Source organism: Mus musculus, chromosome 12, assembly GCF_000001635.26.
Source record: "Mus musculus strain C57BL/6J chromosome 12, GRCm38.p6 C57BL/6J".
In the NCBI taxonomy this organism is placed as follows: domain Eukaryota; kingdom Metazoa; phylum Chordata; class Mammalia; order Rodentia; family Muridae; genus Mus; species Mus musculus.
Window position 1 is genome coordinate 102794446 of NC_000078.6, and position 19693 is coordinate 102814138.

The 19693-nt window shown below is 38.3% G+C and overlaps 1 protein-coding gene and 1 pseudogene across 4 annotated transcripts in view; both read right to left on the bottom strand.

Moving 5' to 3' along the window:
* The window catches only part of Btbd7 (BTB (POZ) domain containing 7), a 97675-nt gene that overhangs the window by 13649 nt on the left and 64333 nt on the right, over nucleotides 1-19693 (bottom strand). For 3 of the 4 annotated variants that reach the window (NR_165048.1, NM_001377026.1, NM_172806.3), the window contains 4 exons: nucleotides 18190-18398; nucleotides 16675-16750; nucleotides 13455-13615; nucleotides 728-871 (listed from right to left, as the gene is read on the bottom strand). Coding sequence is in view for 3 of the 4 variants with exons in the window: in NM_001377026.1 (NP_001363955.1) it covers nucleotides 728-871; nucleotides 13455-13615; nucleotides 16675-16750; nucleotides 18190-18398 (590 nt within the window). In the remaining variant the exon portion in view is untranslated. Of the gene's footprint in view, nucleotides 1-727; nucleotides 872-7992; nucleotides 9041-13454; nucleotides 13616-16674; nucleotides 16751-18189; nucleotides 18399-19693 lie in introns of those variants that run through there. The other variant, XM_017315063.2, reaches the window with a different exon arrangement.
* Gm20079 (predicted gene, 20079) lies at nucleotides 2910-3291 on the bottom strand (annotated as a pseudogene).

Genomic DNA, 19693 nt, shown 5'->3' on the forward strand with positions numbered 1-19693 from the left:
TAAGGGCATTGATTGTGTTGGCTGTGACAGGTGTAGAGTGGTACATGCCTTTAGTCCCAGAACTTTGGAGGCAGAGGTAATCAGATCTCTGTGAGTTTGAAGCCAGCCAGGGCTATAAAGTGAGACCCGCTCTAACAACAACCACCACCACCACCACCACCACCACCATCACTACCACCAAAACAAAATAGAATCTTGTTGGTGATTTAAATGATAATTAGTTTCTCAAACTTCACATTAACATCTAATAAAGCAGTATTTTGTTCTCACATTATCTTTTCTTCTTGGAGAGTTTTCTATATTATAGTACACACAGGGTCTGCTATTTACTAACAAGATTGAAACTTTGTTTAAATGCTTACCCTAAAACTAAACAGAGCTCAAAAGTCAGCTATTCTAGAAGGTTAATCCAAGAGATCACAGTTTACTAAAGAGTCTCTTAGTTTAAGAGGACGATAAGCAAAGCAGCCTGTAGTCACCCCGCACTCTGCAGACTGTAAGGCACAGCTGTGTCGTGCAGCTGTAACAATCTGCAAGGCCAGGAGGTAAAATGCATCTTAAGTTTTAACAACATCCTTGATAATTAAACATTGCAGAAAACGAGTGACCATCTAGATTTTACTTTCATTTTCCCTATTACTACACGTCTGGGTCACTTGCAAATACTAAATCTCTGTGCGTATGGTTGGTAATAAAGTCATCTGCTACCTTCCAATGTTTCCATTACCTTTGCTTCCTCCACATAGGGAGAAAACAGCCGAGGACGAACATATATGCCAGCGTTCTTCTGCCGCAGCCAGGCGTTTGATTTCCCGCCCTCTGCTGTAGGAAGCATGTCTGATGGCGGCGTGCTGATCAAGCCTCTTTTCATCTTAAACACAAGATGAACAAATATTTTTAATAAATAAACAAGATATATGCAGCACTACGATACTATTAAGGCAACAATAATACAGTTATAAAACAAATTGCACAAACATTACCACAACTTAAATAAGACTCTAGGGATGTTATGTAAGCTTAGCAATACTTTAAATGTCCAGTAGCAGTGAACAATATGCACCATAATTGCCCATGTTACTCTAGGAGCTGATGATTTACAAAGACACATAAACACAAATTTATTAATTTGGAATAATTTGGGTAAAATTTGATGAAAACGAATTATTTTTCTTTGTTTATTCTGCTCCCCAACACTAAGACAAAACAACATGCTGTTGGTCTTTCTTACAGCACAGGACACTATACAGTAGACTCCCTTCTCGGGGAGTGTAACCTGCCACCAACCCTAATACTTCAAATCAGAAAATGTGGGAACACTTTTCAGTTTACTGAGATCTGTTTAGATGTGGGTCTAGTAACAGCAATGGTGAACTATGTGACCACAGATGCCTTGTTTAACTGTTGGGCTGCTGTGTGGTTCTGGAAGTGGGGAGCCTCAAGACTAAAAATTTTAAGTGTCACTCCATGGTTTCCTTAATGATGCTAGGAATAAGCCCCTTCGGTCCTCCTGTGACGGTAAAGATGAAATGAAAGCAACACCTGGCATGGTATGTACTAGCAACTAATAAGGACACAGCAATGCACAGGCACAAGCAGATCTATACTGGGCTAAGATGGAATTAAGAACAAATAAGTACATAGTTGCTAAACCATGTCCTACAACAGTTTTCTAAATAGAATACAAAAATCACTCTGCCTGGGTGTAGTGGTCCACATCCTTATTCCCAGCACGAAGGAGGCACAGGCAGGCAGATCTCCGAGTTCAAGGCTAGCCTGTTCTACAGATTACACTGTCTTGGAAACAAAACAAAACAAACAAAAACCAAACAAAACCAAAAAAGGAAATAATCTGGTTTGAGTCTAGAGTTTTAAATAGAACCAAAAAGTATTTCCCCAAGTTTACTCCTTTAAGTATAACATCTACCCAACACATTAGCTTAAATTATTTTAGATTAATAAAACATAGAATAGTATTTGAAAAGTAGAGAAAAGATAAAACAATATTCCATTATAACTATGATTCTATTGATAACCCCCCCCCCCCCATCCTGCTCTGGTGTTTCTCTGTGTAGTCCTTCCTGGTTGTCCTCAAACTCAAGAGACCCATCTGCCTCTGCTTCCTGGGTGCTGAGACTAAAGACTTAAGCCACCATGTCTTTTTTGAGACCAGTTCTCACTATGCATCCCTGTTTGGCCTAACACTCATGAGATTTGCTCTGCCTCTGGAGTGCTGATTAGATTAAGGCCATGTGCTATCTATCATGCCCAATTTTTATATCCTTTAAAAAGATTTATCATTAGCACTTTTCATATTACTGTATTAGTTTTTTTGTTTGTTTGTTTGTTTGTTTTTGAAACAGGGTTTCGTGATGCCAGTCTAGAACTCTCTATTTGACCAGCTGGCCTTGAACTCAAGAGATTCACCTGCCTGTGCCTCTGGAGCACTGGGATTAAAGGCATGCACCATCCTGATTGGTTCTGTAATAGGTGGTTGTTGTTTTTTTTTTTTTTTTTTTTTTTCCTTCGAGACAGGGTTTCTCTGTATAGCCCTGGCTGTCCTGGAACTCACTTTGTAGACCAGGCTGGCCTCGAACTCAGAAATCCACCTGCCTCTGCCTCTGCCTCCCAAGTGCTGGAATCAAAGGTGTGCGTCACCACTGCCCGGCTTCTATAATAGTTTTTATACTATTATTCAAGGCAGTAAAATATTCTCTCTTTTTAAAAATATTTATGCCGGGTGTGGCGGCGCACGCCTTTGATTCCAGCACTCGGGAGGCAGAGGCAGGTGGATTTCTGAGTTCGAGGCCAGCCTGGTCTACAAAGTGAGTTCCAGGACAGCCAGGGCTACAGAGAAACCCTGTCTCAAAAAAAAAAAAAAAAAAAAAAAAACCAAAAATATATACTTATATATCATTAATTTATTTACAATTTTTTCTAGTATAAGAGTTCAAGAGTTTAATCCAATTTTCAGATCATATCTCTTCAACTTCATTCTGTTAAAGGGATGAATTAAATCTCCTTATTCTTTAAGTAGCTGGTGTCTTACTATAAATAAAGGAGTGGCAAATCCAGATCAAAGTACACGGTCACCACAGCCAGTAACTGCCGCTTGTTTACCACTACAAGTGGCAAATCCTTCTCCAGACCTTCCTCATGGTGGCTGTGACGGACCATGGAGGCGGTGAACCTTGGGATACCCTGGCCCAACATGCCACTGCTGGAAGTTCTTCAAGGGACGCAGACACGTAAGGCAGAAAAAATGGCCATACCACCTCACTCCTTTCTTCAAAATATTCTCTTGAATAGTCATTTAGTGTTAACATTTTCAGTGTTATCAGAAATTTAGGATACTTCTAAATATTTAAACAATATTAAGCATCTGATTTCTAATATATACATACATGTGCACATACTTATTCCTAATAGAGATAGCATTTGAAAGAAGAAATGACAAGACCAAAGAGTACAGACATATCAATGGCTCTTAACAACAAGTCTAATTGCTGACTGCTGAGTCAACAGTGTAGCTTAGATGGTCGTTGGCTACTTTGTGGGTTCTTCTCTTTTCCACCCTTCACCACACTTTTAACCCTCTACTGCTGGATAGGAGAGAAAAAAGAAAGAAAGAAAAAGACAGAGCAGAAAGGAAAGTGACCCTTGTATAAAGTCAAGGGGTGGAAAGGGGGTAACATTGTTATACTACTTCCTGCTGATGAGGGGCATCGAGTTCCTTGGAACAAGTCTGAGCTTCACTGGGAGGGGATCTAATTTCTTCTTGATGTCGATTCTTCTTTGTACATGACTACTTAACAAACCATGATCAACACCAACTACCTACCAACCAACAACAACCCCCAACAACCAACCAATAACACATCCTACCACTTGGGAACTGGCATTTATATACCCTCTGAAAAGCCCCTACGATCCCAAATGTCACACAATCACATATATCTGCAGCTGGTAAAAATTACACCTCTGCTAGAGCACGAGGCAAATCATAGCCTCTGTGAAGCAGCCCCACATCTTCTCACCTGGGATTAAAATGGAAACATATCCTTATACTACTTCTGTGTTTTTAAAAAGAAATCAAAATTCCAAAATTATTGTTACTTGCACTTCACGCCTAGGATAATAGCAATATTTTAAAGCTTATGGGGTTCCTTTGGACAATAACTTACTCTTTGTTATTCATGTAATAACTAGCAAACATAATATTTTTTCTATTAAAGACTCCACAAATTCTTATTTTATATTTTCAAGGTTAATTACTTAATTCTTCAGTATTGTTGATGCCTGTGCTCCTAGCATAGCTGTAGAAATTTTGTTCCATGCCCAACAGCTATTTCCTATTGTTGTTGTAATATGCCTTTTGGTCATTGACACAAAAAGATAACTTGACTCAGAGCAGAGTCATGCCTACCCTGCTGACCCACATACCCTGTTATGTTCTGATGGTATGAGGTTTGTTAATCTTAAGAAATTTCACTATAAGCTACATGTAGGACCCATCAAATTAAAAGTCAATATGATCTGTTATGTCTAAAACAGGTTGAGACAGGGCCAACCACCAGACAGCACTTCCAGTACCTTATAAGCTCATTATGGCTTGTGGTTTTAGCCTTTATAAGTTGGCCCTAAGAAATGTCCAGTGCACAGCTTTGAGCTTTTGCCCTGGTTAATCAGTCTTGGGGTGTGCATATGATAAGGCATCCATGTTTAACTGAGATTGGTGTTTGTGTGGTTTGTGGAGTGACTCCTAGACCAACAATATCAATATTATTTACTAGTCCTTTGCAATTCCACTCATATATATATATATATATATATATATATATATATATATATATATAAAATGTATTTTGATAACTGTCACCCTCTGTTACCTTCTCTCATTATCTTCCCAACAAACTCTGTTTTCAGGGCTTTTGCTTGCTGTTTTTGTTTATTTCTTTTTTTTGAGACAGGGTTTCTCTGTGTAGTCCTGGCTGTCCTGGAACTCACTCTGTAGACTAGGCTGGCCTTGAACTCAGAAATCTGCCTGTCTCTGCCTCCCAAGTGCTGGGATTAAAGGCGTGTGCCACCACTGCTCAGCCTGCTTGTTGTTGTTGTGAGCCACTGAATTTAAATAGGGTTGCTTGCATGAACATGAATGTGGGGCAATTTCTTGGAGCATGAGTGACTTAACAGCAGCTGTATCTCTGAAGAACACAACTTCCTCTCCCCCCAGCAACCACTAGTTACCAACACATCTTCAGGGGAGAGGTGGGGCCGTGAGTCCCTCTAACAGTAACCAGTTTCATGTGCAACCAAATAAATGTTCTGTTTTGCTAAGGAGCTAATCTAGTGCACCACAGTAACTTGATAAAATTGATTGATATGCTTTTTCTAGGCTACTTTTTGCCTTACTTGCGTGATATTAGTGTAAAATATGTTTAAGTCTAAAAGAGTTAGAAGAAGGCAGATCTCTGTGAACTCAAGGCTAGCCTGTTCCATAAAGTGACTTCCAGGACAGCCAGAGTTGGTACATATAGAAACCCTGCCTTGAAAAACTGAAAACCGGGCTGGTGAGATGGTTCAGTGGGTAAGAGCACCCACCCGACTGCTTTTCCAAAGGTCCATAGTTCAAATCCCAGCAACCACATGGTGGCTCACAACCATCTGTAACAAGATCTGACGCCCTCTTCTGGAGTGTCTGAAGACAGCTACAGTGTACTTACATATAATAATAAATAAAAATCTAAAAAAAAAAAAAGAAAAACTGAAAACCAACTAAACATAAAGATTAAAATAAACTGATTCCACAGAAATAAAAAATGCAACATTAGGTCACTATAAATAATATATATGTCAACAAACTGGATAATCTAGAAGAAACAGATCAATTCATCGAAATATACAACGTATCACAACTGAATCACGGTGAAATAGAAAATACCTGGAGAAATGGCTCAGTGGTTAAGAGCCAATTAAGTGGTTAAGGCTGCTCTTCCAGAGTACCTGGGTTCACTTCTAGTTTATCCACATGGTTGTTCAACCATCTCTAACTCCAGTTTCATGGGACCCGACACCCACTTCTAGCTTTTGTGAGAATCAGGCACACACCTGGTGCACAGACATACACGCAGGTAAAGCACTCTGTGATAGCTACATCTGGAATTAACTAAAACCCAAGCAGCTGTACCAAGGCTGGATATACCAGTGGGGATTATTCTTGATTGAATTATTTGAAGTAGGAAGGCTCACCCTAAATCTAGATTGCCTGAGGTGGGAAAATACACCTTAAATCTGGGCCACACACTCTGGTGGCAGCCTATATAAAGGACAGGAAGAAGGGAGTGTTTACATAGATCCATTCTATCACTTCTGTTTCTCTAGAAAACCTTGACTAATATACACACATACACATAAAATAATGATGATGATGATGACGAGGAGGAAGAATGAAAAACAGGAATAAAAAAATGGCTCAATGATTAAGAGCACTCACTATTCACCAACATGGTGACTCACAGATTTCTGTAACTCCATTTTTAGGAAGTCTGATGACCTTTTCTGATTTCCTTGGGCACCAGGCACATGTGTACAGATACATATTAGGGAAACACGTGTGTAAAACAAAAATAAATATTTAAAAAAAGAAAACCTAAATAGACCATTGACAACTGAGAATATTGAAGTTATCTTGCACTAAGAAAAAAGTATCATTCTTATTCTTGTTGTTATCACTACTACTATTATTCAAACAGGGTTTCTCTGTGTAGTCCTGGCTGTCCTGGAACTCACTGATCTGCCTGCCTCTGCCTCCACAGTACTGGGATTAAAGGTGTGCATCATGACTGCCCAGAGATAAAGACTTTTTTACAAAAATCTTTTTAAAGAATGGCAAACTCTTTCAAAAAAGATGAAAGAATATATTCCGGTTCATTCTATGAAGTCAATATTTCCCTGATACCAAAGACACAACAATAAAAACAACAACAAAAATGCATGTAAGTTGCTACTTAAAACCAATGCATTCTGGATTCAATATCCCCTTAAAAGACTACCCACCACTGGTACTGGAGAAATGGCGGTGGGTAGAGAGGCGCTTGCCACCAAGCCTGACCATCTGAGTCCAACTACTGAAATCCAGAGTGAAAGGATAGAACTGACGACTGAAAGCTGTCCTCTGCCCTCCACAGGAATGCCTACATATGGGCACACATACACATAAACAATACATGTTTAAAAAAAGAATACCCACCATCATTAGGTGGGAACCATCCTACGGATGCAATTAGAGTTAAAATGTGATGCATCACATTAACGTAACAATGATGTCTATAGGTGTAGAAAAAATACAACAAATTTCAAGCTAATTCATGATAAAAATTAAACAAGTTAGACATAGAAGGAATTTATTATACTATAATAAAGGCTATATATTACACACTCATGGCCTACTTGATACTGAATGGGGAAGAGCTGGAATATGTCAAAGGAGACAAAGATGATCATTCTTGTCATTTCTATTCAGCATAGTACGGAGGTCCTAGTCAAAACAATTCCACAAGAGGAAGTAAAAAGGATACAAGATGGAAGGAACTTAAAGTGTCCTTGTTTGGGGATGACATGATCTTATTTAGAGAAAAACCTGAAGATTTCACCAAAAAAAAAAAAAAGTTAGATCTTTGGATTTAATAAACAAATTAAGTAGTAGAATACAAATTCAACACACAAAAGCCAGAAGCATTCCAAACACTAATAGTGAGCTATATGAAAAAAAGTTGACAAACCATCGCATTTATAATAGCTACAAAAATAGTATTAAAATATCTAGAAATAGGGGCTGAGGATGTAGCCAGTTTGTAGAGTGCCACCTAGCATTCATAATGTCCTAGAGACAATCACTCTAACTGGGTGTATGGGAACACAGCAATCCCAGCACTCGGGAGGTAGAGACAGGAGAATCACAAGTTCAAGGTCATCCTTGGCTACATGATGCCCAGTTTCCATAAAAGACAAACAAACAAACAACAAAGCAAGAAAGGAAACTGAAAATATACAAATAAATGGTAAAATACCCTGTGTTTGTAGATAAGAGAAATATTAAAGTACCAATAATATCCAAAGCAATGTGTATTGTGCTGGTTTTTTTTTTTTTTTTGTCAACTTGACACAAACCTAAACATACCTGAGGAGAAGAGACCTTAATTGAGAAAATGGCTTATACGCAAACCTATTGGGCTTTTTCTTCTCTCTCTCTCTCTTTTTTTTTTTTTTTTTTTTTTGATGATTGATATGGGAGGACCCAGCCCAATTGTAGGCTGGTGGTCCTGGATGTAGAAGAAAACAGGGTGAGCAAGCCAGGAAGCAGTGCTCTTCTGTGGCTACTGCTTCAGTTCCTACTTCCAGGTTCTTGTCTTGAGTTCCTGACCTGAATTCCTTTGATAATGGACAGTGATGTGAAAGTGTAAGATGAAATAAACCCTTTCCTCCCTAAGTTACTTTTGGTCATGATGCTTTATCACAGCAGTAGAAACCCTCAGAAAATTGTCAATGGAAACCTGATGAAAATATCAATGGCATTTTTCAAAGAGATAGAAAAAATTCAAAGATGTGTATGGGAACTACAAAAGACCAGCAAAGCTAAAGTAATATTAGGCAAAAGAAAAGAGCTGGAGAAGGTATCATATTACCTGATGTCAAAATATACTACAAAGCTAGAGAACTCACAAACGCATAAATAGAGACACATGGGCAAAGGAACACAACTTCTAGAAACCATAGGAATGAAACCATTAGCTTACAGTTAACAAATCTGCAACAAAGAGAGAAAAAAAAAAACATAAACAGAAAGGATAATGTTGAAACTTAGGAAAAATCCAACTAAACAGTCACTTGCCTTAGTTATTTGCTTTGACTTTTAATAAACTGGAGAGATGGCTCAGAAGTTAAGAGCACTAGCTACTCTTGCAGAGGACCTGATTTCCAGCTCATAACCAACTTTAACTCCAGTCCAAGGAGATCCAATGCCTTCTTCTGGTCTCCATGGCTACCAGACACATATGCAGGCAAAACACTTATTTAAGTAAAACAAAATAAAAATACCATAGTCCAACACTGATGAATTATGACAAAAACGGCCGTCTTGGTTATTTTTTTAAATATGTAAACATTTTTATTGAATCCAAGTCATGATTTTAGTCTAATCAAGTGTCTAAAACATGTGACATCTCAGTAGGACGAAAAACTCATACTCAGATCAGGCTAGAGTTCCATTTTCTGAATATGCATGCTAGGAAGAACCAAGAAATCTGATTACATATGCACGTACAACTGATTATTTCATTTTAATACATGCCTTAAATCACTCAACTTCTTTATTCCAAAAATACCCCAAAACAGATTTGAAACTTGTGTATCTTTCCTGATGCTAATGTGTTAAGTCTTGAGAATAAACTCTCTTTTCAAAACTTTACTCATGATATGCACACTGTATGATGGGCAAAATATGTCTGATTTAGTAGTAGACTACTCAAAAAATGGTTTTTGGAAAACTAAATAACCACATGTAGAAATATGAATAGATTCATACCTCTCACTATTTACAAAAAAGTATCTCCAAGTGGATTAAGAGATATGGAGTTATGAAATTTCTAAAATAAAACACAGGCAAAGGCTTTTTGGCAAGTTTGCACAAGCAACAAAAGCAAAAAGAGACAAAAGGAATTGTATCAAACTGAAGCTCTGTACAACAAAGGAAACAAGAGTGAGGAAGCGGGCTGGTGAGATGGCTCAGTGGGTAAGAGCACCCGACTGCTCTTCCGAAGGTCAGGAGTTCAAATCCCAGCAACCATATGGTGGCTCACAACCATCCGATCACGAGATCTGACTCCCTCTTCTGGTTCTGGAGTGTCTGAAGACAGCTACAGTGTACTTACATATAATAAATAAATAAATCTTTAAAAAAAAAAAGAGTGAGGAAGCTTTAGAGTGGAATAAAATACTTGCAAATTTACATCTGATAAAGAGATTACTTATCCAAAATATGGAAGACACTCAACTGTGCTGGCTAGTATGATAATTTAACATAAACTAGGCCCTGGAAAGAATCTTAATTGAGAAAATGCCTCCATATGATTGGCCTGCATTCAGTCTGTAGGACACTTCGTTAATGATGATATATAAAGGCCCAGTCCAGTGTGGACAGTTGCACCCCTGGACTGATGGTCATGGGTGCTATAAAACAGATCTAGCCGGGCAGTGGTGGCACATGCCTTTAATCCCAGCACTTGGGAGGCAGAGACAGGCGGATTTCTGAGTTCGAGGCCAGCCTGGTCTACAAAGTGAGTTCCAGGACACCAGGGCTACACAGAGAAACCCTGTCTTGAAAAAAACAAAAACAAAAAACCCCCAAAAACCAACCAACCAAAACCAAACCAAACCAAAAAAACCCAAAAAAAACCCCCAGATCTAACAAGTAATGAGGAGCAAGCCAGAAAGCAGCACCCCTCCATGGCCTCTACATCCCTTGCCATCAACTTCCTTCAGTGATGGATAGTGCTGTGGAGCTGTAAACTGAAATAATCCCTCTCCTCACCAAGCTGCTCTGGCCATAGTGTTTTATCATAACAATATACAACTTAACTTAGAAGCCTTTAGGCTTATGCCTTTAATCCCAGCACTTGGGTTCTAGAACAGCCAGGGCTACACAGAGAAACCCTATCTCAAAAAACTGAAAGAAAAAAAAAGACATCAGCTTAGTAGTAAAAAATTAAAAATAAAGACCCATAACAGACATTTTTTCAAAAGACATAAAGGGTAAAGCAGATAAGTGAAAACGTGTTTAACATTACTGATCATCAAGAAATGATGTGGTGAGCTAGGCGTGGTGGCATACAACTTTAATCCCAGCACTCAGGAGGCAGAGGCAGGAGGATTTCTGAGTTCAAGGCCAGCTTGGTCTACAGAGTGAGTTCCAGGACAGCCAGGGCTACAGAGAAACCCTGTCTCGAAAAGCAAACAAACAAACAAAAATGATGTGGTGGTTTGAATGCTTGGCCATAAGGAGTGGCACTGTTAGGAGGTATGGCCTTGTTGGATGAAGTGTGTCACTGTGGGGGTAGGCTTTGAGGTCTCCTACACTTGAGGTCTGCCAGTCTCTGCCTGCTTGCCAATTAAGATGTAGAACTCTTGGCTGCTTCAGCTGACTGCATGCCACCATGCTTCCCACCATGATGATAATGGACTGAACCTCTAGAACTGTAAGCCAGCCCCAAATAAATGTTTTCTGTTATAAGAGCTGCCTTGGTCATAAATGTCTCTTCACAACAATGGGGAAAAAAGTAATAAAGGTAGAAATCATATCAAAAAATGAAAAGACAGGAAGAGTTACATATAATCTCAGCACTCTGAAATCGGGGGGTGGGGGGGGGGGAGTGGACCCCTGTGAGCAGGAAGCAAGCTTGGTCTATACTATGAGCTCCAGGCCAGGTAAGGCGACTGTGTGTGGCCCTCACAGACTCATAGATTTAAATGTTTGGTCACCAGACAGTGGCAGTATTAGGAGGTATGGCATTCTTGGAGGAAATGTTGTCATGGGGGTGGGCTTTGAGGTTTCAAATGCTCAAGCCAAGCACAGTGTCTCTCTCTCTTCCTGCTGCTTGTGGATCCAGATGTAGAATCTTGGTTCCTTCTCCAGCACCATGTTGATTGTGTGCTGCCATGCGTCCCTCCATGACAATAATGAACTGAACCTGTAAGCCAGTCCCAATTAAATGTTTCCTTTATAAGAGTTGCTATGGTCTGATTTTGAGGCTAGGACAGCTAGGGCTACTACAGAGAGAAACCTTGTATGTGGGAGTTGGGAGGCACACACAACATGGAAAAAAAAAGTTGCCATGGACATGGTATCTTTTCTCAGCAATAGAAAACCTAACTAAAATAGTTACATAGTAAAACCTTGTCTCAAAAAACAAACCAACAAAAAAACCCTGCCAAAAACAAAACAAAACAACAAAAAAAACCCACTATATACACACAAAACAGGATGTACCAGCAAGGTTGTAGAGAAAATAAGATCACTGGTAGAAAGAAATAGGTCTGCCTTATGGAAAATAGTGTAGAAGTGACTTAAAAAATTAAAAAACACACCTCATATGACTCAACAGAATATATACTGGGCATCTAATGTCATATCAATCTCCACATCAATAGGCAGTATGCTAGTGAAGCAAGCCAGGCATACATTCCACTCATTCATAGACTCTAAAAACAATCTCAAGAACTTAAGATCCAATTAGTTGTTACTAGAGGCAGAAGGAAGGTCATGTTGTGGATATATGTCAAAAGAATGTTAATAGAAAGAGAAAGTCTTTGTGGGTTTTTTACATAGTAGGGTGATTGGGTAACAATACTATATAATCTGTATTTCAAAACAGCAAAAGTTTCTTATTACAAAGAAATTGCAAACATTTAAAGTGGTAGGTATGCTAACTAAGCAGATTTAATATACATAATTGCTTTGAAAACGTTCACTAAATTACACACTGTATATATGTATAATTGTTATGTAAAAACTTGATAAAGAAAAAAAACTGTGTGCATATATATGTATATAAATATAAATATAAAATATTCATGAATTCAAGCAATTCTGTTAGTTAAAAAAATCATTACTTTAGGAGCTGGACAGATGGCTTAAGAGCAATCATGAAGGCTGCAGTTTAGATTTCAGCATCCATGTAACAGTCAGGTGTCCTGCAAAGATCTGTAACTCTAGCTAGCAGGGTTCTGATGCCCTTTGTGCCTAGGTGCATACATGTACACTTGTATGTGTATGTACACACACACACTTAAAAATTCGTTTATTTATGAGTAACATAATCAACTCCATTAATACATATTCCCCAATTTCTCCTCTGTTATTTTCAAGACCAGGTCTCTTGTAGACTGGGCTGTCCTTGAACGCAGAGATCCACCTGCCTCTGCTTCCTGAGTACTGAGATTAAAGTTTGCCTGGCTCCATTAATCTTCAACTGAGTCTTAAAATGCTCTCAAATGACTCATGTATTATACAAATATGAGCCAATGTCCTGTATCTAATTTACTACTGTTCGTGAAGAGTCTCCAAAGTTAATTTCTATCTATTCTTTTCGTAGAGACCGAACTGATTCACACTGATAGATGACCAAATTAATTCACCTGAAAGCTATTTTCTTGGAAGTAAGATCCACTTACTCACTTAACATCAGCATCAAGCAACATCAGTACCAAACATACTTTTTTGTACTACATTAGACATTGGGGACACAATGTTGTTTGAACCAAACTGACATTTGTTTCTGTCATCTGAAAATCTAGTTTCCAGTCTTTTGCTAGTAAGAAAAATTATTTAAAATAATTAAAGCAGGATAAGTTTGGCACTTTTCTTTTCTTGAAAGAAATAAAAGAAGAAAGGAACTCACTGCATCACTTAAGACCTCACTGTTTATAGGTAGGATGTGTTCAATCCGCACAAAAGGCAAGAGAGAAGAAAGGATCTCTCTAAGTTCTTCTATGTCCAGGTCTCTTCTCTTCACACCTCTTTTGTTCACACTATGTGCAGTGCCACTCAGTAAGTTTGGCTCTACGAAATAGAAAAGGAAAAGCCTTCAGAGAAATCCCAATTTTCATAGACACAGTCTTTTTTCTTTTCCTTAAAAAAAAAAAAAAAAAGATTTACTTATTACTATAAATAAGTACACTGTAGTTGTCTTCAGACACACCAGAAGAGGGCATAGGATCTCATTACAGGTGGTTGTGAGCCACTATGTGGTTGCTGGGATTTGAACTCAGGACCTTCAGAAGAGCAGTCAGTGCCCTTACCCACTGAGCCATCTCTCCAGCCCAGTCTTTTATTTTTTATTTATTACATGCAAGTACACTGTGGCTGTCTTCAGACACTACAGAAGAGGGCATCAGATTTTGTTATGGATGGTTGTGAGCCACCATGTGGTTGCTGGGATTTGAACTCAGGCCTTTTGGAAGAGCAGTTGATGCTCTTAACCACTGAGCCATCTCTCCAGCCCCCACCAGCCCAGTCTTTTTCTTTTAAGACACTTTTATTTGTGTACATGAGTGTGGGGGTGTGAACATGCCATTGCACTGAGTGTGAAGGCCAGGACCACTTTCAGAATTTAGTTCCTCCTTCCCACATGCGATCCAAAGATCAAACCTAAGTCATCAGGCTTGGCTAGCAAGCACTTTTACCCCAACTCAGTCATCTTGTTGGTCCTAGGGACAGCCTTGTTTTCCTCTCTATTATGTAAAGACTTAGTACCAGACATTGTACATACGTGTATCTGCTTTAAGAAAAGTTGTAAATAGGTTTAATTTAATATACAAGTTTTCAGACAAAGAGAAAATACAGTGTCTCCGAATACAGGAACATTCTTTATGACCTCTATACTAAATTCTTTTTATGTATAGTAACTCAAAGTAAGAAAAATGACAATCTGTTAACATCAAGGCTGTGACTAGTTTTTAATATAAGAGGGACAATGCACTGCATATGCTACTTCTAGTCATGGAATCATGTATGAGAAGGGGAGGAGAGGGCATCTCAGGTAGTCCAGGTTGGCTTCCAATTTGTTACATAGCCAAGGATGAATCTGAACTTCTGATCCTCCCACTCCTATTTCCTAAATTCTGAGATTACAGACATATTCTACCATGCCCAACCCAGGCTACTTACATTTAATGGTAATATATCAATCACCTGTATCCAAACGAGCAAAATATAGTGTACATTCTACTTAGTTCTAATTTTTTAAGTTTCCATAACATGGAATGCTACTGCACACAGGTGAATCTGTAATATTTGACATTTAGTCTTCTGTTCTGAGCAAGAAATAAAGTTTTTCTTTATTAGGTATTGATATAACAGGAAGATCTAAAGAAAAATATGGGTTTCACTCCTAAGAACTTATAGAACCAGGTACAGTGGTGCACAATTGCAAACCCAGCACTAAGAAAATGGAGGCAGGAGAAACAGAAGTTATATAGGCCTGGACCATATGAGATCCGATCTCAAAATAAATACAATGTTGAAAAGTGACAGGAAAAAGACATTTTTCTAACTGAAGTTTATTGATTTAGGTTCAGTATATAGAAGAAGAGAGCACTAGATGAGGGGAAGGTGATAGGCTACCATATAAAAGAATAGTATAGAATCCTATATTTCCATGTTATTAAGATGGGCTCGGTGTATAAAGGCACTTGCCACCAAGCCTAACAAGTCAAAACTCTGGTGGAAGGACTGTCTTACTCTTGGCAAGCTGTTCTCTGAATTCCACTCATGTACTTTGATTAATATGTGCACATCTGTGCGTGTGCATATACACGAGCACAATCAATTTAAGTGTGGCAAAGATGAAAAGAAAATGAGTCATGTATTTCCAAAACCAAAAGACCATATTGTGTATGGAACAACTCAGCAGTAACCCCAGCTGGAGGAAATTTTATTAAAAACAAACCAAAGAAAACACCTTTTGTGGTGCTAGATGTCCCACATGCTAGGGCCTCACACATAATAACTAAATGCTTTACCACTGAGCTATATATATACCCTTAGTCCCTCTCCCCTTCTCAGGCTTTTTGAGATAGGGTTCTCAACTATGTAGACCAGGTTGCACTCAAATCCATATAGATTTGCTACCTCTACCTCCTGAGTGCAGGATTAAAGTTGTCTGTCACTGTGCCTGGCCTTTGTATGTTTCTTAATGAAAGTAAAATGTATACAACATAAATTCATCATGTTAATCATTTTAAAAAGTATGTTCACTTTGTACACTCATCATCGAGTCCAGAATATCTTTAATCTTCCTCTGACACCTTAATCACTACAGTATATTTTGTTATTGTTTTCTGTCTTTCAAGACAGGGTTTCTCTGCGTTGCCCTGCTGTCCTTGAACTCAGAGATCTGTCTGCCTCTACCTCCTGAGTGCTGGGATTAAAGGCGTGCGCTACCACCACCAGCACCACCGCTGGGCTCTACATAACATTTTTTTTTATTTTTATTTTTTAAGTCTTTAAAATCTTTATTACAGAATTTGTTCTTTTCCATTTTTTATTAGATATTTTCTTCATTTACATTTCAAATGCTATCCTGAAAGTCCCTTATACCTTCCCCCTCCACTCCCCTACCCACCCACTCCCACTTCTTGGCCCTGGTGTTCCCCTGTACTGGGATATATAAAGTTTGCAAGACCAAGGGGCCTCTTTTCCCAGTGATGGCCGACTAGGCCATTTTCTGCTACATATGCAGCTAGAGACATGAGCTCTAGGGGTACTGGTTAGTTCATATTGTTGTCTACAAAACATTTTATATTCTAGCATTCCATGAATCACTTAACATATTATCACAGACATAAAATGTAATAAAAAGCAATCTTTTATAATCAGGATTTTTTTTTGAAAAAAATTGACATTTATTTTATGATCTTCCCCTCAAATCCACTAACATACTTTACTTTTGGCAAAAACAAACAAGCAAGCAAGCAAGCAAGCAAACAAACAAACAAACTCCTCTAGTTTCTTCAGTCCACCGTGTGCTGCCAAGACTGATGAGAGTGCACTCAGCAAGCTTCTGGGATCGCTGAAACCTTACAGACGGTGACTGGTGCACGCTTACTTTCTGAACTTACCTCTGTCTGCTATTCTTTTCATCAACTGATGCTCACCCCATTTAATCAGATATTTAAGGATATCTTGTTCGCTTGCCTATAATAAAAAAGATTATTTTACTGAAATTAGAAAAATACTTAGTTTCATTATTGACTTTTCCTAAATAATCATGTACATGTGGAGTGCAACTTACCACATTAATTTATTTGTATCAGCTGTGTGAAATTTCAGAGCTAATCCCATGGTCTATAAACAGTGGATGTATAAGATGGCATTCTTTTATTCCATAACCTCAATATTCATTCCTGCTAATGGTTTTATTATTACCATCTTTTTAAAAATAATATATATTTCCTACTTTAAAATTTATCTAATTATAAGGGTTCTGTAGGACTAGTCTTTTTTGGGATAAGATGGAGACAAACATACTATCTTCTCCAGTGATGGGAAAAACAAAATGACGAATTGTCCAGGCAGGCTACAAAGTTTTCTGTGGGTTGAGGAGTGGCCCTTGTAGTACAGTTTGTGAAATGGTAAAGTGTCTAGCATCTCTTTGTATTTTAAAGTCTTAGACTTTAAAACAAACAGGCTGCTCCTCAGGATGCTTCATTTGTCATGAAGGAGTGCACAGCTCAAGACAACCATCTGAAAGCACTGGTAACTACTGACTCCAATAGACATCTTGTACTGACCAGGACAGCGAGACGGAGTGAGTGAAAAAGATCTTCTACAAATGAAGGCCAAGCGTTTCAGGTCTTATTACTGGAATCAAAGCAATATTGAAGGAGAAGCACAGTGAACAACTTGGTTTTTATTATAATTTTTTTTAATTTAGTATTTTCCGGCCATGGTGATACCATTTTATAGTCTATCTGGTTCACATACAAAGACACAATGGCTCAAAGAGTTTATAGTTTCACAACATTAAAAGCTGTTGTATAGTTTTAAGTTAAAAGCACTTTACCTTATAGTATATTTTTTTGCAGTATTTAAAACCTATCACTAAATTACAAACAAATTACTAAATTGACACATAAGTCAAAGACACAGAAATAACTGAAAACTGCTCAGCTTAAAGATAAACAGTTGAGAATTCAATTATGCTTTAGCAGAACACACTCTTGAGTTCTTGTGATGAGTTGAACAAATTAGCAATGAAATTCCATTCTTATTTTGTGCTGCCTAGTCTATGGTCTATAATCTAAGTATTTGATATTATACCAAGAGAAATCATTATACCAAATGAATATTACTGGAGAAAGGCAAGACAATTACTCTCAAACTGTGTTCCTGACCTGGCTTGTCTGCTTTGTAGTATAGCTAGTTAAGTCCTGGGCTTGTTCACAATGTTGAGTCATAACAGCAGTATGCATGGAAGCCCAAAGTGCCAGAAGGCTTTTAATGTGCAAATATGGAGCAGGTGTTCATTAAGCATAGCCTGCTTCTTCCTGCCCCATCCAATAAGAGTGGAGGTATGACGAACTTCTTTGTGCACACAGGATGACAATGGACGCGAGAGATGTATAAATGATTACCTGTAGGTAGTCAGACTGGATAGCAGTAAGCAGATGGTCTTTGCTCAGTTCATAAAAAACATCCGAAGTCATGACCTGGGATAGCTCCTCACACAGGAAATGCACAGCTTGTCGGTGCACCCACTTAGAGCCGTATGGATGCGAGCTCCACTTGAGGACGGCAATTAAGGTGTCTAATGAGATGCTCTCAGCAATGATGTCCTCACAGCCTAAAAGAGAAGGCAAATACTTCTTAAGATTAATCAGAAATATTACTTATTGAACGTCAATGTGTTAGGCTACACAGTTAAAAAGTGGCAAGTTATAGAAATCATCAAGACTTCGTGGGACAGGTTAACAACAGGTAAAACTTCCATAGGAAATCTGGTGGCCTACAGATTCAGATCTACAGGAAAAGTCTAGAATCTTCCTCGATACTGAAGAAAACATGTGTTTAAGTGCCAACCCAACAATCTGAATAAGACAGTACAACTCAATCACTGTATCTAAGGGGAGAAGAGTAGATTGAAAAGACAGATGTGGGAAAAACAGAAATGACAGAAGGACCTGGACAACAGTTGCCTGGTAGAACACCAAGATCCAAAGAGATGGTTTAAGCCCTTAGAAGACAGGCAAAACACATTTGATATTCTTTTGTGTTTAATTTTGGCAAAATGAAAAAGAAGTAGTGAAATAAATCAAAAATCCAGAAAAAGCAACTATGTCATTTTAAGAGCTCAAAGAAGAAAGTAAGAAAATTTGAGAATGGTCAGTTATTCTCCTTAGGAAAAACCACTTTAAAATATAAAAATATGGGCTGGAGAGATGGCTCAGCAGTTAAAAGCACTGACTGCTCTTCCAAAGGTCCTGAGTTCAAATCCCAGCAACCACATGATGGCTCACAATCATCTGTAATGAGATCTGACTCCCTCTTCTGGTGTGTCTGAAGACAGCTACAGTGTACTTACATATAATAATAAATAAATCTTTGGGCCAGAGCCAGCAGAGGTCCTGAGTTCAATTCCCAGCAACCACATGAAGGCTCACAACCATCTATACAGCTACAGTGTACTCATGTACATAAAATAAACAAATAGATCTTTTTAAAAAAAATATAAAAATACATGGCCAGGCATGGTGGCACATACCTTTAATCCCAGCACTTGGGTATCCAAAACAGGAGGATCTGTGGGCATTTGAGGCTGGCCTGATCTACATCGTGAGTTTCAGAGCAGCCAGAGCAAACAAGACAAAACTAAAGAAAATACAACAACAAAACCCAGAAACTGTTCCACCCTCTCTCCCCAAGTATGAGTGACAAAAACTGTGAAAGGGCAGAAATGACTAATCAGAAATATTTCAGTTCACTATAAAGAGTCCTAATAATATGAAAAATAAAACAAACACAAAAAAACCAAGCATTTAAACCCTACTACTGATAACAACAACAACAACAACAAAAATGGCTACCCAGAATGTACTATACTCAGAGCCTTACAAGATAAAGACCAAAGATATCAATAAT